Raw genomic sequence first — 24,488 nt, forward strand, 5'->3', positions numbered from 1 at the left:
TTCAGCATCTGGTAAATTTTAACATTTTTATGATTTAAAGTGTCATACTGAGTGCAAATATATTGGTAAGTACATGGCATAGCATCATAATGGTGCCATCATCATTATGGCTAGTTAGTATGGGAAGTGATGGTGTGCCAAGCATGCTGATGGGAGCTAGCAAAACATTTTACTGTAATATTCACTTAGAATCCCTCAGACATATTTAATTCACTTATACAAACATTTCAAAGACTATAATAAATGTCTTATGGGAAAACAAGTTATTTCATATATATACACATATATCAATAAACACTCATTGTATGAGATGCTTGAATTGGGCGTAATGTGAACAATTAGTAGATTTTTTAATGGGAAAAAGAATAGAAAATAAAATTATGGACCCTCTATATACTTAAGTTTTACTTGTTTTCTTAGCTTACAGATCATTAAAATGATATCATTTCCTTTTTGAAAAAAAAACAAAAGGCTGTATTCAATCAAATACTTTAGTACATTTCTGAAATAATGCAAGCAATAATTTGAAATCAGAGATTAGTATTAATCAATAAATTTAATTATTCAGCATTTAATTCTCAATTTATTTGTTGTGGATAGAAAATAAGTATACATTTTTGCATCCTTTCATTTATTTACATTTCCAATGGTATCTCTATTATACTGAACTGCTTTACCTCTGTGTATTCAGCAAAAGAGATTGAAAAGATTGCTACTATTTGTAATATTTTCTTAATGAACAAAAAAACCAGATGTAATTACTTGGGGCTCTTCTATCTCTGTATAAATATATAATGATATTAATGCATTAGGTTTTGTTTCTTTCTTTTCCAGCCCACAGCCCAACAATTAATACACGACAGCTGTGTTTCTTTTTTTTCCAAAAAAATATTTTAAAAAATTGAGGTGAGCAGATTAAGAAAGAGGATATCTTCCTTTAAAGTTCAAAATCTTGTCTTAACTTTGTAATTAGGATAATGCCTGCTTGCTCTGGACCAAGAATTATGACAGAACTCTAAATAAATCAAAATTTTGTCATCTTTAAATTAGTGACTTCCAAATTTAGCCACTTTGTGTTATAATGCTTTTCCTCCTGTATTGCAGTCAGATAGACATGAAAAGGAATAAAGAATATTTTTATTTGAATATTCAATGTATGCCACAATTTTAATATTTTTATTAACAGGAGCTCATAGAGAATTTATAAGATCACTTATAATAACAAATAATTGTAGTGCAACATGATAGGCCTAAGTAACAGAATCACAGAACCATAAAACAGCCCAGGTTGGAAGAGGTCTCGTAAGACCATTTAGTCCAACTTTTCATGGAAAAAAAAGCCTTGGTTAGATAATGAAGCACATTTTGAAAACCTCCAGTGATGGAGGTACTGCATCCCTGAGTAGTTTACATACCTTGAAAGTCCACCTGTGACCCAAACAATCACAAATTAAGAGGTGTTCTAAGACATTCTGGGCCCCTCACTTCAAGAAAGATATTGAGGCGCCAGAGTGTGTCCAGAAAAAGGCAACGGAGATGTTGAAGGGTCTGTAAAGTAAATCTTATGAGGGGCAGCTGAGGGAGATGGGGTTATTTAGGTTGGAGAAAAAGAGTCTCAGGGGAGACCTTCTCACTCTCTACAACTAAATGAAAGGAGGTTGTAGCCAGGTGGGGGTCAGCCTCTTATCCCGGGCAACCAGTGACAGGACAAGAGGACATAGCCTCAAGCTGTGCAAGGGAGGTTAAGGTTTGATATCAGGAAAAATTTCTCCACAGAAAGGGCTATAGGTGCTCAAGAAACAACTGTATGTGAGACTTAATGTTACAGTTTAGCTGACATGGTGGTGTTTGATCAAGGGTTGGATTCAATGATCTTGAACATCTTTTTCAGCTTTAATTCTATGATTCTATGTGCAATTATTTTTAGTGGCTACAGCTACATCTTAAGAATTTTATTGTTTCCCTTAAGACACTTATTTTTCAAAATTCTGTCTGCAGTCTTAAAAAAACCATTGTTTTCTTTAGCTCTTACTATGAAAAATTCTAAAGTGCAACCATAAACTATGGAAATGCAAGATATTGACCAATGGTTATTGTTTTTTAAAAGGAAATTAGGAATAGGAATTAAAAAGGACGTTACAATTATTTTTCATTCTCTTTTCAGTTTTAAGATGTAAACAGACTTGCTTAGCAGACATCAACTTGGTTTGTCAAAAATAACTCCCATATAAGTTAGGAACTAAACCACATCTGAAAGTTCCTCTCAGTGTTTATCTACAGCTTTATAATATTGAAATTTATTGAAATCCATTTGCATATTTTACTTGAAAATTTTCTCTTTTTATGAGCCATGATCCCATATTGCACTTGCAGTTAAGACCATAGTTCCAACTTTTTCAATGGAAATATCTATATGCTCACTATATATTTAGTGTTTAGAGGAGCTGCCACTTCGGTGTTTGTCCTAGTCTGTATATGCAAATTTCCTTATCTGTAAAAGTAAGGCAGTTTCTGTTTTCAATATTTTTAAGACAAACATTTTATCTACTTGCTTAGTGTACCACAGTCTAGGAAACAATATAGGTCAGATTAAATAAAATTGCACATCTGGAAAAATTGGAATACTCGGGTACAATTGACTTTGCAGTAATAAAACCTGAAGACTATAGTAAAATTGTATGCTTGGGGAAAAATACATATATGTGTGTGGTTTTTTTGATATATGAAAAATGAAGTTTCATTCAAACTGAAGAGAATTCCATGAAATGTAAGATGAAAGAGGAGTTACAAATAATGACTGCCGTCTTATCCCGAGCATTTGACAGCATGTGATACCTAAAGAGACAGACGTATATAGTTATATCCCTCAATTCCTGCAAAGGAAAGACAGGAAAAGAATAAAATCCTCTAAGGACTAATTCCTAGCTGATATAAAGTCTACTGGTTGATTTTGGAAGAAAGTGGTTCTTACATTTTATCACGACTACATAAAAAGGCAGATTTGTGTTAAAGTACTTGCCGTAGACAGAAGTATGGTGGTCAGGCTGACAAGAATAGACCTGTTTATGGTCTGTCGAAACATAGGATTTGTATTTAAATACATTCCATAGCTTTCATTTCAATTTAAATCTTTAGATTACACTAGCACCTTAAAGGGTAGCCCATTTCTTCACAGTGTAAAGTATCAAAATGACATAAGAGTAAATTAAACATAATGTGGCAATATTGAAATATTTGTCTTAATTGCCTAAGGTTTTATGGATGGTTTTCTTGAGTATGAGCTTATTTGACCTATTTGAGCTTTGAGAAAATAGTAAACATCAGGATAAAATCCAGCAAAAACATATAAATACAAAAGTAAGAAAACACATAAAAATAAAAAAAAAAACCAAACAATTCCCATACCATACATATAGAAGGGTTTTTTTTTTTTGCATTTATGTTGAACTGCATTTTCCTTCAATATGTTGTTATAATGAATAACTATCCCAAGGTAAGTCTAAAATTTAGTACAGGGAGCATAACAAAAATCTCATCATTTTAAGGTCAATTTAAAACTTAATCAAAGACAAATTAATATTAAAATATTTCTGCCAAGGACTGTTATTATTACAAATCTTAATGACATTATAAAGAGATTCAGACTCAATCAAACTGACGTACTAGTGCATTAAGTCATCTTCTAGACACCATTTTCTTTAAAAACCAATTGATTAGAAGGAGGGGTCTTAATTGCTTTGAAATGAATATGTAGTTATCCGTCTTCACACTGGCAAAATTTTCATGGAAATGAAAATGGAACCTAAAAAGTAAAATGAGAAAAGGAGCATTAATTCAGACTTATAATTTTAAAGAATACAGGAAATACTGGTTTAGTAAGTAATATTAGCAATTAAAAACAAAAAGGATAAAAGCTGTTCTGGTCTAAATTTATCAATCTTTCAGTATCTGAAAATAGAAAATAAAGCAGCTTCTGATTTTACCACAGCATAGATGTAATTTATAAACATATAAAGATTCAAGGATAGATTGAATCCACATTATAATTAAAATTAAAGAAAAAAATCAGTCTTTTCCTGATAGATACATATTAAGCTAAATTATACAACATAGGAACAATTGCTCTACTCTTTCAATGGAAAAATAACAGTCTAGTTCACTACTGTCCCTCCTAAAACAAGCACATTTTAAGGGCAGTTGTAAAAATTGTACTGTTAAATTAAAACATAAATGCATTTTACCAACTAAACAAGAAATTGATATATTGATTTAATAGCCTTCAGTATTTTAGGTTCTTGGAGATGTATCTTTTTAATATTACAACATAAAAAGATTAAATAACCATATTTATTACCAATGGCTTATTCCATTAAACTCTTTGGGAAAAAATCCAGTATGTAAAGAAAAAGCTCTTTATGTATGTGGTGGGTTGACCCAGGCTAGATGCCAGGTCCCCATTGAAGCTACTCCATCAGTGCCCTCTGCAACTGGACAGGGGAGAGAAAATTGATTATAAGTTGAGATAAGGGCAGGCTCCGGGGGTTCCCTGGGTTCCCAGCCAGTCCGGAGAGTGATCCTCGGCTGGCCGGTCCGCAGGGAGGGGTAGATGAAACCCGGAAAGCTCCACCAAATAAAGACGAGACGTCTCCCGAGCAGCAGGATCCGAGAGGTTTATTGTAGGAGAGAGAAGGAGCACGAGGAGAAGGCAAGGAGCACGAGGAGAAGGCAAGGAGCAGCAACACTCTCGGAGAGAAAACTGACTCAGGGAGCCTAGTGCAAGGGCGGGACCGAGAATATAAGGGCAGAGGGATAGGAGTGGCTAGGGCACAAACCAACCAATGGGTAACGGGTAGAGGGGAGGAGACGGGATGGGGTGACATGTAATGAACCAATCGGGATACAGGAGAGGAGTGGCATTCTAACAGGGTCCAATGGGATTAACAGAACAGAAGAACTTTCTAGAACCGGGGAGTGTGTTAAGCTTTGACAGACAGCCTCAACTGGGGAGGGAAACAGCATGTGATTGACAACTTCTGGCTATATTGAAGTTGCCTCCCAAGGGAGGGCGGGGACCCCTCCCACAACTCCCCCTTTTTGGTTTATTAAAAAAACATTTCCCATTGTCCTAGTTAACAATTTCTTAACGCAACAGAAATTAAGAAGAATAGTGACCCCTTTGAATCCCCATCCTCCCCCGTGTAAATCGAAATAGTAACAAAACAGGAAAACAAAATCAGGTCAGGTATGAGGGAAGAAGGGGTGAGGAAAGTGGTAGGACGGAAAAGGGTGAGGGATGGTAGGGGATGGGGTCAGAGGATAAGCAGTCCAAGCCGGCGGGAAATGCCGGTTAGTTATTAAAGTCCTGACGGCGATACTGGCTGGTCTAGTCTTCTTCCTTTTCCTTCGACTCCACGCGACGGTGGTTTCTGATGGAGCTGGCGTCTCGGGGGAGTGTTCCGGGGGTTGGCTTTCTGTAGAGATGTCCTCCCGGTACGGTTTGATGAATTTCCCGGGGATCCACCTGGGGCCCTGTTCTGTTGAAACACATCCATACCCTCTCCCCCACGTTATTAGAGGGTATGGACCTTTGATAACTTTAGACTCAGGGTCTTTTATGAGCACAGGAGGCCTCTCCTTCAACTGCGCCCTGGTGTTATTGTGGAAATGGCGCAGGATCGGGGGGTTTGGCTCGCGGTCTGAACAGTTCATGAAATTGAGAACATACAGGGCCTTGCACAACCTCTCTACAGGGCTCGTGGTGATGGCCGAATCGTTTTGTTGTTCTAATAATTTTTTAATTTCCTGGTGTTTTCGTTCCACGATTGACTGCCCTGTAGGGTTGTGTGGAATTCCTGTAACGTGGTCAATGCCCCATAGTTGCATAAATTCCATGAACTGTTTGGACACAAACCCTGGTCCGTTATCAGTCTTTATAGTTTTTGGGACACCCAGAGTGGAGAAAGCCATATATAGATGTTTTATAATGTCTTTGGTTTTTTCCCCCGTATGTGTGGAGGCAAACACTGCCCCCGAGAATGTGTCCACCGACACGTGGAGATATTTGAGCCGCCCAAAGGAAGGAAAATGAGTAATGTCTGTCTGCCAGATGTCCAATGCTCCCAGTCCCCGGGGGTTAACCCCCGTCGCTACTGATGGTAATGCGTGGGACTGGCAGTTGGGGCAGGTGGCTAAGATGGCTCGCGCCTGCTCCTTAGAGATCTTAAATTGGCGGCATAGAGCTGGAGCATTCTGATGGTAAAAGGCGTGGCTCATCTTAGCCTGCATATGGACATCTGGCAAGGTGGGTCTTAGAACTGTCTGGTTTACAGAAGTGGAGGTGGCCAGCATCGCCAGGGTATCTGCTCTCCGGTTACCCTCAGTGATGTCACCTGGCAGGTCGGTGTGTGACCTAACATGCAGAATATGATAAGGTTGCTCTCGGTGGGAGATCAGCCAAATTAGTTCTGAGAGCAAGCTGTAGAGCGTTTTGTTTTGAATTTCTTTGAGCAGGGCATGTTCGGCCCGCTCTGCTATCCCGGCTACATATGCCGAATCAGTTACCAAATTGAAAGGTTGTTGGAATTTTCTGAAGGCTCTCACAACCGCTGCAAGTTCAGCGATTTGGGGGGATCCCTGAACTATTTGGACGTCAGATTCCCACTTCTGACTGTCCGGGTCCTTCCAAGTGATCACTGATTTGTGGGATCTTCCCGACCCATCAGTGAACACTGTGAGAGCATTTTTTAGTGGTATTTTGCTTTTAAAAATTTTTGAAGCCAGGTATAAAGTGTCTTTAAATAATTTGTGCTTGGGATAGTGTATCCGAATTTGACCAGGATAGCTATCTACTGAAATCTGCAAATTTTCATTTGTTTGTAGAAGGAAATCCAATTGGTCCAAATTTAATGGTAAATAGATGCATGCTGGGTCACACCCTGCGAGGGTCCGGAGGCGCTGGCGGGCCTTAATGATTAGTTTAGACATAAGTTCAGGAAATGTTGATACTGTCTTGGCGGGTTGGTGGGGGAGGAACAGCCACTCGATGATAAGGAGTCGTCCCACTGGAATAGCAGGGCGTGTAAGTTGGGGGACTTACCCAGGATGGCACACTGGATTGGGAGGGACCGCGCGACCCGATGCGCCTGGCGGGACTTGATAGCAGCTGCGACTCTCTCCAAGGCCTCACGGGCATCCGGTGTGAGATGTCGTGGGGATGCCAGGTCGCCGTCGCCTTTCAGCAGGTGGAAAAGTGGCGACAGCTCCTCTGTGGTGAGTCCCAGGAGAGGTCGAATCCAGGTGATGGTACCGCAAAGCTGCTGCAAATCCCGCAGGGTCCGTGGGTCGTCCTTGATGACAAGAGACTGGGGCGCGACGGTCCTTCCCGTAATTAGGAAGCCCAGGTATTTCCAGGGGGACGACAGCTGGATCTTGTCTTCTGCGATTTGAAACCCCGCATCTTTAATGGCTTTAATGGTCCTGTCCAAGGCTGCTTGTAGGTATGTTGAGCTAGCAGCACAAATCAAAATATCATCCATATAGTGAAGGATGATGGCCTCTGGAAAAAGGCGACGAACTGGGGAAAGGACCTGTGCCACAAAGGTTTGGCAGAGCACCGGAGAATTCTTCATTCCCTGTGGCAGAGTAGTCCATTGATACCGTTTGTACGGCTCACCTCGGTTGAGAGAAGGAACCGAAAACGCGAACCTGGGAGCATCTCCGGGGTATAACGGGATGTTGAAGAAACAATCCCTGATATCAAGGATTGCGAGCTGCCAATCCCGGGGCAGCATAGAGGGAGAGGGAAGGCCTGGTTGCAAGGGCCCCATATCCTCAATAACATCATTAACCCTGCGTAGGTCTTGGAGCAGGCGCCACCTGTCTCTGCCGGGCTTTTTAATAACAAAGACAGGTGTGTTCCAGGGGCTGGTGGAAGGTATTAAATGCCCCAGGCGCACCTGCTCCTCTACTAGTTCGTTGAGCGCATTAAGTTTTTCGATTGGCAAGGGCCACTGGTCCACCCACACCGGTGTATCAGTTTTCCAATTAAGCGGTGGGGAGGTGCGCTCCGCAGTGGCCCAGACTAAAAATCCCACGCAGGGCTAGGGATGTCGAGACGGGCACCCCATTGGGACAATACGTCCCTGCCTAATAATTTGATGTTAGATGCAACTACGAAAGGCCGAATTGTGGCAACCTGGCCCTCCGGCCCCTCCACACACACGAGGTGCTTACTGCGTCGGGAATTGACGGCTCCTCCGACGCCGGAGATTGTGCCACAAGGGGACACTAACTCCCAGTCGCGCGGCCACTCTGCCTGAGGGACGATGGTAACGTCCGCACCCGTGTCTGCCATCAGGTCCAACGAAATGTTTTTCCCCTGAAAGACAAAGGTAGTTTTAATAATTGGTCTTTGTCTGCTAACGTTCTGAATGAAGAAAGCAGAAGGGTCTTGATCCTTAGGAAAGTCTGATAGAATGTTGCAGCCAGTGTCATTGAAGTGCATATGATCCGTAGGAAAGTCCGACAGAACGTTGCAACCAGTGTCCCTGAAGTGCATGTGTAAGATGTAGCACAGAGCTAAAGGAGACCCTCTCGGCAGAGAGAACGGAGGATGATGGCACACCACGGAGACGTTGAGCTCTGCCCCTGGCTCGAAGTAGACGACCTCCGGGATGATGGTGAGGTCGTCCGGCGTGCTGATGGAGTCCCCGATGAACAGCACTGTGACGGGGTGGTCGCAGTATGGTGGCGGCAGGAATCCTACCGGGACACGGACCAAGTCCTCATCTGGAAACATGATGTGGATGGAACTCCGGAGGACTTGGCGGCGTGCACTGTTCAGTTGTTGAGTCCGTCTGAGGAGCCGGAGCCCGTCCTCCTGGCTGCGGATGTCCGGAGAAACGTGCCGTTGGGGCAGTGGTTCTCTGGGAGTGATGGCAGCACAGGGCGTTGGGACGGGCCATTTGTTGTCGTAGCGCGGCCCCTCAGCGCGCTCCGCCTCCCGTTTCCCGGCCGATGATAACGAGGATTCCTGTAAGGTGGTCTCGGGGAGGGGTTATAATGAGGGTAGGACCTCTCTGGTGGCCAGTGTGGGCAATTGGCTTGTATATGGCCCAGCTGGCCGCAGCCAAAGCAGCGCGTGTTCATGAGGTCCACCATTGCCTCCCCCACACCCCTGCTCACCGCAAATGCCACAGTCTGCTCCATCGATGCCGCTTTTGTGCACGCCTCGACCATCTTGGCGATGGTCGGCTCCGGATCCTGGGGGAGAGCTCGCAGGATCTTCTTTGTCTCCGGGTTGGCATTGGTCAAGGCCATCTTACGCAGCAGTTCTTCTCGAGCCTCGACGTTCTCAATCTGCCGGTCTATAGCCTCCTTTAACCTGTCAATATACTTAATAAAAGTCTCATTAGGGCCCTGGAGGATGGATGTAAAGTTCTGGAGAGGGGTGGTTCCATCAGGTATTTTTAGTAGGGCCTCCTTCCCAGCATCTCGGATGTCAGTTAGCAGATTGTCGGGAAGGAGGATCTGATCTTCTGGTTTACTAAATTCCCCTTCCCCTGCCAGCGCCTCCAGGCCCTCGGCGCCATCTCCCAGCACCTCCTTAAGGTCATATTTGGTTAGAATAGGTTTTAATAGCTTTTTCCAATGTATTTCCCACAGAAGAAATTCTGTGGGGGATAGCAGAGCCTTCGCTATATATCGAATGTCATGCTGCACCAAAGTATGTCCAGTAAAAGTAAGGTCCAATATGTTTTTAAAAAACGGGGAATTTCTCCCATAGTCCTTGGCTGCCTTCCTCAATTCCTTCACCTCCGTGTATGGCAGCTGTTCCCACCGCGGTTCCTTCCCCCTCTTGAGTCTAACCGGTGCCGCGATTGGGCCTAGATCCCTGGCGAGATCTAGGTCCCCATCCCTAATGGCCTTGGCCCTTATCCGGGCCCAGCCCTCCCCTGGCTTGGTTGTTGGCCGGGGGTCGTCACTGTCCTCATCCTCTTCTGAAGATGAGGCAGGACAGGCTAGGGCTCGAAGCCTCTCCCTTGCCGGTGGGTCCTGGTTATGAGAGACCCTGCAGGCCAAGATGGCCTGCTTCCGGCAAGGCCTACTTCCGGTTCCGGTAGCGTGGGAACCGGAAGTGGCAGGAGAGGGGGCGTGGCCTGACCCACCCACTGGGGCATGGCCTGACCCACCCACTGGGGCGTGGCCTTCTGGTAGGCCTGTCCCACCCACCAGGGGCCCGCCCAGGGGTGTGGCTAGGGAGGCAGGGTGGGAGGGTCCCGACGTCACCGAGATCGACGCATGATGGGGGGCGGGACCCGACGCAGGGGCGGCAACCGACGAAGGGGGCGGAGATGGTAAAGTGGCGGGAACCGGAGGGGTTGAGGAGGAGGAGGCGCCATTTTGTGTCTCAGGGCAATCGGCCACGAGGCCGCCGCCATTTTGAGGTGTTATTAAAACAGAACTGGAACTGAGAGTAAAACTGGGGTTGGGGGCATGAGGATCGAGGGAATGGATAGGGCTCGTGCTGGGGTGGCCAGTCCCAGCACAAGAGAAGGACAGAGTGGAACGGGAGGCAGCAGGGAGACGGTGGCAACCCTGTGCCTTATTTTGGCAGGATCTATCTCCCGATCCACCCTTAGGGGAAATGGGGTTAGGAGCGAGGGGGGCGGAATAAGGGGTAGGAAAACTGGGACCCGAACTTTCCCCTTTTTGTTTAACTAAATTAAAAATAATATCATAAATAGGAAAAAATCTCCCGACCCTAAAATTCCCAGAAACTTGTAAATCATAAATATAACGCCCAACTTTTCCCCAGAATGAAATAGAAAGAACATCCTCAGTAGAGGCATCTGGAAAATGATCAAAAATGAAAATAACAAAAGATTTAAGGACCCGCTTATTAAAAGAAACATTCCCCAACTGAAGGGTAGCTTTAACTTGGCAATAAAAGTCTCGTCTTGCAGGGGAGAGGCGGTTACCCATCTCCTCACTGCAGAAGAGAATCCCCACCCGAGCAAAGGAAAAAAGGAAAGGATAAGAGCCTGCGTCGGCTGCTCTCCTCGAGCAGCTGCACTCACCCAACTACGACGCGGCGAAAAGAAAAGCTGAGGCGGGGTAGTGGAGCTCTGCTGGTGTCGTGAAATCCGGGGCTTCCCTTGAAGCTGCAGGGTCGGATATCCACGACTTGTCAGCAGATCCAGGAGACAGGAGTCTTCTTAAAACAGAAGAACAGCTACTCCTGGGATTGGCGGCGAACGGCGCTTGTAATCCCACAGCGCAGGGTCACAGATCCTCACACGGCAGGAGACGCTCGTCGGAGACCGGGGCAGCGATCACCGTGTTCGAGGCGCCAATTGTATAAAATTTAGGTCCTCCGGGGGTTCCCTGGGTTCCCAGCCAGTCCGGAGAGTGATCCTCGGCTGGCCGGTCCGCAGGGAGGGGTAGATGAAACCCGGAAAGCTCCACCAAATAAAGACGAGACGTCTCCCGAGCAGCAGGATCCGAGAGGTTTATTGTAGGAGAGAGAAGGAGCACGAGGAGAAGGCAAGGAGCACGAGGAGAAGGCAAGGAGCAGCAACACTCTCGGAGAGAAAACTGACTCAGGGAGCCTAGTGCAAGGGCGGGACCGAGAATATAAGGGCAGAGGGATAGGAGTGGCTAGGGCACAAACCAACCAATGGGTAACGGGTAGAGGGGAGGAGACGGGATGGGGTGACATGTAATGAACCAATCGGGATACAGGAGAGGAGTGGCATTCTAACAGGGTCCAATGGGATTAACAGAACAGAAGAACTTTCTAGAACCGGGGAGTGTGTTAAGCTTTGACAGACAGCCTCAACTGGGGAGGGAAACAGCATGTGATTGACAACTTCTGGCTATATTGAAGTTGCCTCCCAAGGGAGGGCGGGGACCCCTCCCACAGGCAGAGATCACTTAATGATTACTATCATACTCAAAGAGATTTCACTTATGGAAATTAGTTGGATTTATTGCTAACAAAATCAGAGCAGGATAATTAGAAGTAAAACAAATCTTAAAAGCACCTTTCCCCCTTCCGTTCTCTTTCCATGGTTTAAATTTATTCCCAATTTTCTACCTCCTCTTCCCTACAGCAGTGCAGGGGTATGAGGAATGGGAGTTATGGCCAGTTCATCACATGTTGGTTTTGCCACTGCTTCCTCCTCAGGGAGAGGAGCCCTTCCCCTTCCATAGTAGATTCCTTCCCATGGGAGACAAACTTTTCCAGTGTGAACCCTTCACAAGGGCTACAGTTCTTCCTGATCTGTGACAGTGTGGGTCTCTTCCACAGGATGCAGTCCTTTAAGAGCAGGCTGCTCCATCATGGGTCTGCCATAGGATCAAAACCTTCCTTTGGGCATCCACCTGCTCTGGTGTGGATCTCCTCCATGGGCTGCAGGTGTGTCTCTGCATCCCCCATGGCCCTCCATGGGCTGCAGGGGCACAGCTCCTCACCATGGGCTGCACCAGGGGCTGCAGGGGAATCTCAGCTCTGGCACCTGGAGCACCTCCTGCCCCACCTGTGCTGACCTTGCAGTCTGCAGAGCTGTTCCTCTCACATGTTCTTGCTCTGCTCTTTTCTGGCTGTGCTTACTTCTGTGAAATATGCGTTTTCCTTCTTCTTAACTCTGTTACCCCAAGGCTCTACCACCAGCACTGATGGGCTTGACTTTGGCCAGCAGTGTGTCCATCCTGGAGCTGGGTGGAATCTCTCAGGCATGGGAGCAGCTTATGGCAGCTTCTCAGAGAAACAAGCGCTATAGCATTCCCTCCACTACCAGAACCTGACCATGCAAATCCAACACAGTGTATTTGTAATTCTCATCTTCAGGTATGTGCAAATGGAGGTAGCTGCTTCTACGATGAAGAAAATCAGAGATCTCACTGTGTCTGTGCTCTTGGATGGACTGGAAACACATGCCTTGAGAATATTAATGACTGTGAGATAAACCAGTGCCAACATGGAGCCACATGTGAAGATGGAATTAATAAATACAGGTACTAACATATTGCTATTTATGCAAGTCTTCATAAAGTGTTTTATGCCATATGAAGATATTTTGACTTTCAGAAAGAATTACAAAGGGTGTTGTTAGTCTAGTAATATAATTTGCATGTCAAAAAATGCCACGGAATACTAATTTTCAGTAAGGATGAGGATTCAGTAAAACTGTATAGTCTGAAGTATTGCAGGAACAAATATTCCTCTTTGCTGGTCACAGAAGTTAAACCAACTATGCCGAATCTCACATAAACAATCTATTTTATTAAATGGCAAACATTTTTGAGCCTGGACTCTGTCATAGAGTGTCTTATAAAAATTTGAATGATAATTTATTATAATTTCAGTTATTGAAAGAAACATAAAACTATGTGTTCTCCTTAGTAAGCTGTAATATGCTGTAGATATTTAAAAATGAGATTTTATAACATATGGTGAAAAAATAAATGGGAAAAGTTTTCTTCAATAACCAGAATTCAGCTGTTCTTATCAGACTTGAATGATTTATTTCTCCTCTATAAAATCCAGAATAAATAAAACTTCTCCATAATATCTGTAAATGTATTTTGAAAGACATTATTCTATGCTGTGCTATGCCCTACTTAGAAGCACTGTAATTAGTATGCTTTAATGTTTCTACTTAGAAAAGATTGCAATTGTGCACAAAATAAAAATAGAAGCAATTAAAGATGTCTTCAATTTCACTTCTGTTTTTAAAGTATCTTCTGTAAAAATAACTGAAATCACCAAATAGGCACACAAATGGAGAAAATGGAGAAAAGTGATTGATTCTCAGTATATCAGAGTTAAAGGAGTTTTTTTCAAAGAATCCTTACAAAATAAACATCCTTCCTTTTTTCCACTTTGCAGAAACTCTTGTATCAAATTACTGGACCATATTTTGGCACTTTATTTAACTGTTAAATCTGTGGCTTTCCTTTCTTTATCAGGAAAATAAGTCTGACAGAAGTACAAAGCTATTTTTACGTTACAAAATACACTAGCATTTACTGAGAAATTAGTAGTTCTGAAGATATCTGGTAATAAAGAACTTTTGATTTTAACTTGCTAATCCAGACTCAGTTTACTGACAGAAAACACTTAATTCTTACTTTTTCAGTCATTGAAAGACAAATTATATTGACATATCAGTCTGTTTCTCTAAGGAACAGGAAAACACACCGTTAAGATCTGAATCTCAGATGGTCAGTTTTGTTAGCAGAGAACTTGACCCCAAAATAACACAACTGGTTTTGTCAAGACAAGGTTTATCATGTTTACTGTATAATATCTGCTCTGTTGAGAGACAGTGGTTGTTTCTCAATGACAGTGAAGCATTTTTTAAAATGCCTAAACTATGCCTGCCTTAAAAATAATGATATTTGCCAAGTTATTGTTAGCAAGTGAAACAAAAATAATTTCCCTTTGCCAATATACGATAAAAAACAAAAGAATACAAGAGGAAACGCTGAATGTAAGTGCATCCACCTTTTTCAAATACTTGTAACTGCATTTCTGCCCTAAAATGGGTATAATTTTTATTAACGTATTTATCAAGAGCTGTATTTGATGCAAAGTAGTTTCAGGAATACCTAAGAGAACTGTCAGCAGAATATATGGAGAACCAAATGTATAAGTGCCATTAAGAACTTTACAGAGATCCATTTTTTTAACTATTACAGCCATTCAAAATCTCTCTTAATGAGTGCAGAAGATAAAGATATGCCAAAATTTTATATGTATTAGATTTTGTTTTACATAAAATTACTATAAAACTCTAGACCTTTCTCCTAGTTAAGAAATCTTGCATTTTAAATTATTAAATTTAGGTCATAATGTATTTTTCTTGTGGTAGCTTGATATAGAAATGCTAACACAAGGAAATAATAGAAAATATCCAACTTTGATTCAAGAACATCCCCCTTTTGTAAGATCTTATTTTTCAAGCCATCATTTTTTTTTCCAGATGGGAAATAAGCTGTCAACTGAATGAAATGTTTCTAACTTTTTGTCTCCTTACCATGGCATGTTCTTTTTCTCCTCCCATTTTGAAAATACTGTTCCAGACTGTAGTGTCACCTAGAGGTATATTTATATATATGCAAAGAATTTCCTTTGAGTTCAGACTGGGGAATTGCTCTCAGTGAAGGAGGAGGAGTTTTAAACTTTTATACAGTGTAATTCTCAGCAAGGCTGCATGTTAAGATCCTCATAATTACAGTAAGAAGTCTTAAGAGTTTTATTCCTTTGGTTTAGTGAGCCTCCTCTGACAACTAAAGTGGCCCCAATCACAGTGACACAAAACCTGTAATTAATTCAAATTAATTGTTGCACTGCCAGCTGAGTCTGTGCTGTTGCAATATCATGAAGTAAGTCAATCAGCATGTATTTAAAATGATAACTTCATAGAATTGCTGCTCTTGCCACTGGGTTGATGGTGTAGCTGTCAATATGAATCTGGCAGATACCATGCAACAGAGTAATTGCATCCACATGCCAAAAGAATCTCTTGACCTTTGGTTATATATACTTGAGAGAATAAACAACAGATAAGATTCATTACCTCAGTAAATAGAAAATGTTTCTACATTAAAAAGAAAACAACAATATTTTTTCCCTTCTAAAGAACCTATATTGTTTGATTATGTTCTGTGTAGGAGAAGAGAGAGAATGCCTCAATGAGAAGCATTTAATGAATAATTAAAGTGAAAGAGATCTTTGAAGAGTATAACCTCCTGTTTTAAAATCCAAGGGGAAATTTATTACTCTGATTTCTTCACCCTTGTAATTTTTTTTTTCTTGTCAATATCACATTTTGGACAACAAAGATCATAACTGAAATAAGACAATAACAGTAGATACTTTACTATTGTCTATTCAGTGGAAAGGAAGGATTTTTCACTGTTTAAATGGTCATGATGAACTAATATGTTTTAAAAATGTATTTTAGTCAATAGCTATAGCTCTGATGTCAGCATTTCATTAATGCTTATGCAGAAAAATGTCTCATTAAGAAGTTAAGTTTGGTTTATAATAAAACTTGAATTGCCAACACATTCTTCAGTATACAAATTTCAGTGCACATAATTAAATAATTAATTAATCTCAGTACAAAAGAGTGAAGTGACACATTGTAGAGTAAAATGCTTTAGAATATGAAACACTTCTTTCCTTGATGCCAGCAAGATTGTGAAAAGTAAACATAATTTAGATAATTTATGGGTATCACAAAATTTAAAGCTTCTATTATTTTATTCATCCTTGACTTTTTCCATTTTCTTCCAGCTGGGTAAATTGAGCTGTTGGATTAGAATATTTTTTTTGTATCTTATTTTCTTTTCTCAAGTTTATTCATCCTATACTATATATGCAATTTGACTGCAGGACCTAGTTGACAGTACCATATAAAGTTAATACTGTGATTACACAGTTTTCTGCAGCAATAGAAAACTTCCACTAGAGAAAGAGGAGAAATACTTTTCCTCACTTCTACAACTCCAGAAGATTGGTGAATATATGCCACAATTTCTTATAGAATACTATTGTAAAATGCAGGCGAACCCAGTGGGAAGAAATGATGATGTCCAACTCCAGTTCAGAAAGCTGAATGATTTCTTTATTATAACTATGCTATAATACATTAACATACTATATAAAGGAAGATACTAAAACTACATACCTACTTGTTCTAACTACCATATCTAACTCACTCACAACTTGTGACCCTCTCGCGAGAGTCCAGACACAGGTGGATCTGATTGGCCATCAGGCTCAAACAATCCTCACCAGAATCCAATCAAGAAATCACCCCACGTAAACAATTCTCCAAGCACATTCCACATGCGAAAAACAAGGAGCAGAAATGCAAATTGTTTTCTCTTTCTTCTCTCTGTGCACCTTTATGAAAAGTCCTGAGAGAGGGAAGAATGTGCTTGCCACAGACTACCTCTGCAATAAGTTATACAACAGCTTTTCTGCAGAGAATAGATATGCATTTAAATAGTCAAAGTGAAACTAAATAACCTGTAACATTTATGTGTGTACAGGTCACATTTCAATGGCAAAAAGGGATAATTAATACTGAATAATTGTAGCTAATATGCTTGGACAAATACTTATATATATATATATATATATATAAAAGTATGACAAATATTAAGAAAACAAAAAGAGGGAAAAGAGGGATTCTGGGAAATCTTTGCTAATTCCAGGCTTCAGTGTTCTTATATGCCTCTTGTATCAATATAGAAAATAGCAAGGTCATCTCCTAGCACAGGTTAGCATAGACACATCTTCAGTCTTGTCTTTGTCTTTTTGCAGTCATTTTAAAGATTCATTTCATGTACATTATTATTTACTCAATAACACAAGTCACACTACATCTTCAGTGCAGGCAGCCTGTGGTGGCAGCTTGACAACTACACTGCCTGGACAAACCAGCACCAACCACACATCTGCTGTTTGAGATCTTTAGTGATAAAAAGTTGGTAGAATGACATTGCATCTCCGCCATAACCATTCTCATTTTAGCAACATATTCCTTCTTAGACTAAATTCCATGCCTGTCCTTGCATCTCTACTTAACAATTATCGTGTGACATTAACTATGTTTAGGCTCTGGAGTAGTAACATACAATCATCTGCATGATACATGTGAGAGCACAGTGATCCTCAAACGACTTGTGTTTGCTACTTATTTCTAAAATCCATGTTTGTAGCAAAAGCATTGAGGTACTTGCTTTTTCTCTTAGTATCTCTTACCCTCAAAATCTTGTTGTGGATGAAAGAGGACATACGTGAAGCTAAGAAAGTATTATTATTCCCATTAATGCTAACATAAAACCTTTTCATATGCTGGTCTCTGGTGCCATGTTTCTGCTTTCACTGTTCCCCCCTTTTGTAAGGCTGACATTTTAGTCCTCCTTAAGAAAGAAAAATATAGTAATAATAATAATGTTAATAATAATAATAATAATAATAATAATAATAATAGTACAGCACGTAAGTACACTGTTGTAGGAGATGACCTATAATAAATTAAAAGACATCCAGGTATAATTTCACTAGGAAAAACAAAATGCATTTCATTATTAGCTGTTTTTGATTTCTTCTACACCAAAGCACTGAAAAATAAGATATTCATTACATAATTGCTTGTAGTATGGAATCAAAAGTATGAAACCTAAACTAGAAGATTCTACATCATGTCTGTTTCTGTGTACCTCTTCTGTGGTCTCTGAAGATAAACTACACAACTAGTAATAGTCAGGGAAGAACAGAAAATTCTTCATCCTCATATTTTTGTTAAGGAGAGCTCTAAGTTAAATTTTCCATTCAATGCTAATGATAATAGCCACATTTTCAAAGAATGATTTAATAGTTACATTTTTACAGTGCACACACTAATTGTTACTGTAAAAAAAAAAAAAGGAGATAAAATTATTAACTGTACCAGAAAGATTAATATGACCGGTTGTTTACCATATTATTGTAGGTAATATGGTAAGATTCAGAAAATATGCAACTAAAGGTAACTAAAAGCACACCTGCTTTTAATGTTTATGAATAATGAAATTTTATGCAAGTCAAAATTTATATTTAGCTATAAATGTAATTGTCTAACACCACCTGCACCCAAGCCCAATGCAGTCACTCACTCACTCCTGCACCAGCAGGATGGAGAAGAGAATTGGAAGGGTAAAAGTTAGAAAACTCATGGGTTGAGATAAAAACTGTTTAATTGGAAATGCAAAAGCCTTGCACACAAGCAAAGCCAAACAAGGAATGAATTCACTGCTTCCCATGGGCAGGCAGGTGTTCAGCCATCTCCAGGAGAGCAGGGCCCCATTACAAGTAACAGCTACTTCAGAAGACAAATGCCATGAGTCAAAATGTCCCTCACTTTTTCCTCCTTCCCCACACTTGATATACTGAGCGTGATGTCATGTGATATGGAATATCCCTTAGGTCAGTTTGGGTCACCTGTCCAGGATGTGTCTCCTTCCAGACTCCCACACAACCCCAACTTCCTCATCAGTGTGGCAGTGTGAAAAGCAGAAAAGGCCTTAGCTCTGTGTAAGCCCTGCTCAGCAATAACAAAAGCATCTCTATGTTAGCAACTCCATTTCCAGCATAAGTCCAAAACAGTGTATTAAAACCAAGAGGATGTGAGTACTAGCCACTGTGAAGATTCACTCTACTCCATTCAAAACCAGCACAGTAAAGTATGTATGATATTTTTGTGTACTCTATTCCCTTTAAAATGAGAAACAGAATCAGTTGAAGCTGTCAAGAGAAGGTAGAGATTTCTCATTTATGAAGTGACTGAGGCTGGAAGAGAGATTACAACAGCTATATATACTTGAGTCATTACTGCAGTAGCAATGGATCTGTAGAGCAAAAATGGTAGCAATGAAGGTCTCACAACCACACTAGATGAGATATGGAGGGCTTACTTCAAGCAAGCTCTATTTTGGTCCGTGGACTAAAAGCCCATTAGCTGTTGGTGTCCATTAGCTGTACTCCAAGGCACACAGCTCCCAATTTAGTTTCCATATGTCTACCATAAAAAATGCAGGCACTGTAAACAAGGACAGAAGCAAAGAGCCACATGAGCATTCACTCGTGTTAAAAATAAAGGGGAAAATACTCTTTCTGCCAAATGGAACAGTAGAGAAAATTACTATAATCAAGGCTTCTTTAACTTGTTAGTTCTTTCCATCTTCTGGATAGCATGTCTGTGGGTCAAGAATATGTATTATTGTAAAATTACCTCATGTGTGAGGAGACCTCTGGACATGATAAGAATATATTGCCAAGTACCAGGGATTTTCTAACTTCATGAGATGTGGGTCAGCTATGAGATAATCCAGATTTGTTTTCATTCACACAGCAAAAGAAAACAAAAAGGTAGAAAGTGTAACCATGTAAAAGTCATCTCCAGCCTTACATGATTTAGATGTCTGTCTGAATTTTGGAAAAAAATACTCTGAACAATTTCTATAAAATATACTGAACAACATCTATAGTAAGTATACTGTAGATACTTTTTATTTGGTTAGACAGAAATTGTAACTTTTGTGGCTAATGATAAAGCACTTTTATACTGATTTTATATACCAACAGGTTGTAATATTGTTTCCTCCTAGAGATACTGTAGCAGCTAACCATTTTTTCAGAAAAAAAAATTAAAATGCATAATACTCATATTTATAAGAGTTTTCTCTTTCAATGTTTTCATTTGAAGCTTAATATTAATATAGCTCCTAGTTTGGCCTATGTAAATAGCTAAGATTTTAATTTAATTATTGCTACCAGTGCATGTGAAATGAAGTTACTTAGTGACTAATTAAATGTAAAGAAAGAAGATTAAAAAAAAATTGTGATTCATTTGTGGGTAATTTAAAGGCAGAGTATTGTTAACATTATTAGTGATAATTGACCTATATATTCCAGGCTAGTGATTTAATTGGATTCTTTCCCACCTCCTCTCCTCTTATTTCAATACCAGGTGCATATGTCCCCTCGGTTACACTGGCACATTTTGTGAACTTGATATAGACAACTGCATTGGAAACCAGTGCTCTCAATATGGATTCTGCCAGGACCACTTGCATAATTACAGCTGTTACTGTGTGCCTGGATATGAAGGACCCTTCTGTGAAGTTGAAGTTAATGAATGCTCAAGTTCACCTTGCAAGAATGGAGCTACTTGTATGGATTTAAGTGGCCACTTTTCTTGTCATTGTACTGCTGGGTTCACAGGTAAGTTTTATTCTTTTGAAATGTCTTGTATTATAGATGTGTTTGTCCCACTCTACGTAAGCAATGTATAAGTGACCGTTTAATTACAATTATATATAAATATGCATTCATTTGTATGTTTTACTGGTGTTTTAACTTAATTAGCATTGAAATTCTTATGGTGTCCCTCCTAACAGTTCCCCAGCTGACCTTCCCTCCACTAAATGCACAATTCGGAGTATTAGCTTTGATTCTGTTGGGAAAAAAATCAATGAAGTTCCAAAATACAATTTTAATTGCATTATTTTAATTTCACAGTTATGCAGTCTTACATGTTATGGCTTCAGTCATACACAGGCTGATAAGAACAAATGTTTTGGTACAGAACAGGAAAATGTAAACTTGAGGAGGAATGAGATCTCTTTACAAGTATAGAATATAATCAGCTGTGTTTGAGTGAATTGTTCAGACTCCCGTTCTATACACTGGAGGGAGATAGGGCATCTGTCTGTCTTAGACATCTTTTCTAGGAAGAGATGGGCTGTAGATTTCTGCATTTCATTAGATAAATCCTACACAACCTGATGCTATGATTTCTTTTTGTATTAATTTCCATTTTGCATGAATAATAGTAATATTCAGAATACTTGTGGGAGACAGAAAATAATTTTGAATACAGTAATACCAAAGTGTTGCATTTCCAGCCTTTAGTCTATATCATCAAGAACAGGCAATTAATGCTCCAAATGCTTCTCTATTGACAATCTGTGGTATCACTAACAAAGGCAAAAATAAATAGCATAGTATGCATGGTGCCATTTGGACTAACTAGCCATTAACTTACAGCTTCTTCTTCCAAGCTGCTGAGGGTTTTTGCTCCAGACCAGAAAGTGTGTGTAGTACTAGATTTTTAAGTCCCAGTTAAACCACTGAAATATTAAGTAATAATAATTTAAATGCTATTTTTTCATTATATGAAAAATTAATTATATTCATAATAGTCATTATATTTTCATTGTATTATTTTCTGGCTAGCTACATATACTTTTAACTTTTAAGCAATAACATTTTTAATTTCAAATATGTTTATGTTAATTTACATATTTCATTTACATATATTCATTTACACATTTATGTATGTGATAGACACTTGCAGATTTGTTGTCCTCAATTTTAGTTGATTATATAATCCCTTGGTCATTTGCTTGCACATTTAATAAAATATGTTACTTACTGTTCATGCTTATTTATAATAAATGTGCAATAAACCAGAGAATTGTTCTTGAAGTGGCTTTAAGTCCATTATGATAGCAGAACTGTATGTCTGAATAGAAGTGAAGACAGTACTTGGCTTACCTGTGCAAAATCTAACACAATGTATTTCCATCTTGCTGCTTAAACTTCAAGCCTTATTTTGTACTTTGCTGGACTTCATGGGGAACTTCAACCACTCAGATATCTTCTACATGGACAATACTACAATAAGATCTGCTTGGAAGATAAAACCATCGAGGGACGGGCCTGAGAAAATCTATCACAGCTTCTAAGCTCAAGACCTATTTGTCTCAAAGAGCGGACAAAAAATACCAGGAGGCCTGTATGGATGATCAAGGAACTCCTGGCCAAATTGAACCAAAAAAAAAAGTTTAGTGACAGAGAGTGGAAACAAGGACAGGTAACCTGGCAGGAAATAGAGAGACACTATCTGAGCATGCAGCAATAAGTTTAGAAAGTCAAAGGTCAAGTTGAATATGACAAGAAATGTGAAAGACATGAAAAAGGGTTTCTATGAGTATGTAGGTGACAAAGAGAAGAGAAAGGAAAAAGTAATCCCATTCTTAATGAGACTGGGCATGGAAAAGATTGAGGTCATAAATACTGCCTTTATCTCAGTCTGTACTGGAAAGATTGTCCTTCAAAAATCCACCATCCTGGAGACCAGAGAAAGAGTCTGAAGCAAGTAAGACACAGCGTTGATGGATGAGACACATGTCAGGAAATACATGCCACATGTCAGGAAATCAGCTGGATATATGCATGCCCATTGGCCCTGTTGGGATGCACCCACAAATCATAGCATAATAGAATTTTATAGTCATTAAAGCTGAAAAAACCCTCTAAGATCACTCTGTCCAAATGTTAAGATAGCACCACCATGTTCACTGCTCAACCATATCCCCATGTGCCCCATTCACATACCTTATGAACAGTTCCAGGGGTGGCAATTTCACCACTTCCTTGGGCAACTTCTTCCAATGCATGACTACCCTTTTAGTGAAGACTTTTTTCCTAATATCTCTTCTAAACCTCCCCTGGCACAACTTGAAGTAATTTCCTCTCATCCTGTCACTTGTAACTTGGTAAAAGAGACTGATGCCCACCTTGCTACAACCTCCTTTCAAGTAACTGGAGAGGGTAATACGGTTCACTCTCGTTCTTCTTTTCTCCAGCTCAACAACCCCAGCTCCCTCAGCTGCCCCTCACAGGACTTGTGCTCCGGATCCCTCACCAATTTTGTTGCCTTTCTTTGGGTATGTAATTCTGTGAGAGCTGGCAGATGTCATTACAACGTCACTGTCATTTAACATTAGTAGATCATATTGATTAGTAGAAGCACCCAAAGAATGGAGGAAAACAATTGTCACTTTTCAAGAAGGGCAAAAATAAAGTTTTGGAAAACTTGAAGCAGCTCACTGTTGCCTTGATCCTTATTAAGGTAATGGAGCGGTTAATCCTGGAAATCATGAATAACAAGAAAATTATCTGAAGTAACCAGCATGGTTTCAGCAAGGGTTAATCATACTTGACCAACTTGATAAACTTCCAAAATTAAATGACTGGCTTGTATATGAGGGGTGAGCAGTGTGTATTGACATTAACCAAGCCTTGACATTAACCAAGCCTTCTGTGTGATCTTCCACAAGATCCTCATGAAAAAGCTGATGAAATATAGGCTGGATGAGTAGAGAGTGAGGTGAACTGAAAACTGGAGGAGTGGCCAAGCCTGGAGGAAGACATTTGTCATGAAGTCAACCTTTCCAGGAGTAACCAGGGGTGTATTCCAGGAGTCAATAGAGGATCCAGTCCTTTTTAACTTCTACAAGGAAAGGCTGAGGAAGCTGAAACTCTTCACCATGAAGAAAGGCTTAGAGAGGGATCTTATCAATGTATATAAATACCTGAAGGGAATGTGTACAGAAGATGGAGTCAGGCTCTTCAGTAGTGCTCATTGACAGATCCAGAGGCAACAGGCACAAAGGGAAACACAGATGCTGCTATCTGAGCATCAGGAAATACTTTATTACTGTGAGGGTAACTGAGCACTGCCACAGATTGAACAGAGGGGCTATGGAGTCTCCATCCTTGGAGATATTCAAAAGCCATTTGTACATGGTTCCATGAAACTGGCTCAGGATGTTCTGACTTGAACAGGGGGATTGGACAAAATGACCTTCAGAGGTCACTTCCAATCTCAACCATTCTGTGACTGTTACTGTGAGGACTTGCTTATATAAATGATATAATATATTGCTGAAAAACACTTTAAAATAATCTTTTCTTATACAATGAGATATTATATAATGGCATTTCCATAGAAGCAAATTTAAAGAAAAAAGAAATGTCACAATATTGCCCATTAGGTGTAACTCATTACCACATGTACTGAATATATTTTCTGATTTTTCAGAGTATAAACCACAAACAATTAATAAAAGGCTGTTTA

The 24,488-nt window shown here is 40.3% G+C and overlaps 1 protein-coding gene across 1 annotated transcript in view; it reads left to right on the top strand.

Annotated features, from left to right (window-relative positions):
• The window catches only part of EYS (eyes shut homolog), a 725,122-nt gene that overhangs the window by 88,924 nt on the left and 611,710 nt on the right, over nucleotides 1–24,488 (top strand). Inside the window, 2 exon segments of the mRNA XM_053974015.1 lie at nucleotides 12,851–13,017; nucleotides 20,532–20,785. Coding sequence (XP_053829990.1) covers nucleotides 12,851–13,017; nucleotides 20,532–20,785 — 421 coding nt within the window.

The sequence above is a fragment of the Vidua macroura genome, chromosome 3 (genome assembly GCF_024509145.1).
Source record: "Vidua macroura isolate BioBank_ID:100142 chromosome 3, ASM2450914v1, whole genome shotgun sequence".
In the NCBI taxonomy this organism is placed as follows: Eukaryota; Metazoa; Chordata; class Aves; order Passeriformes; family Viduidae; genus Vidua; species Vidua macroura.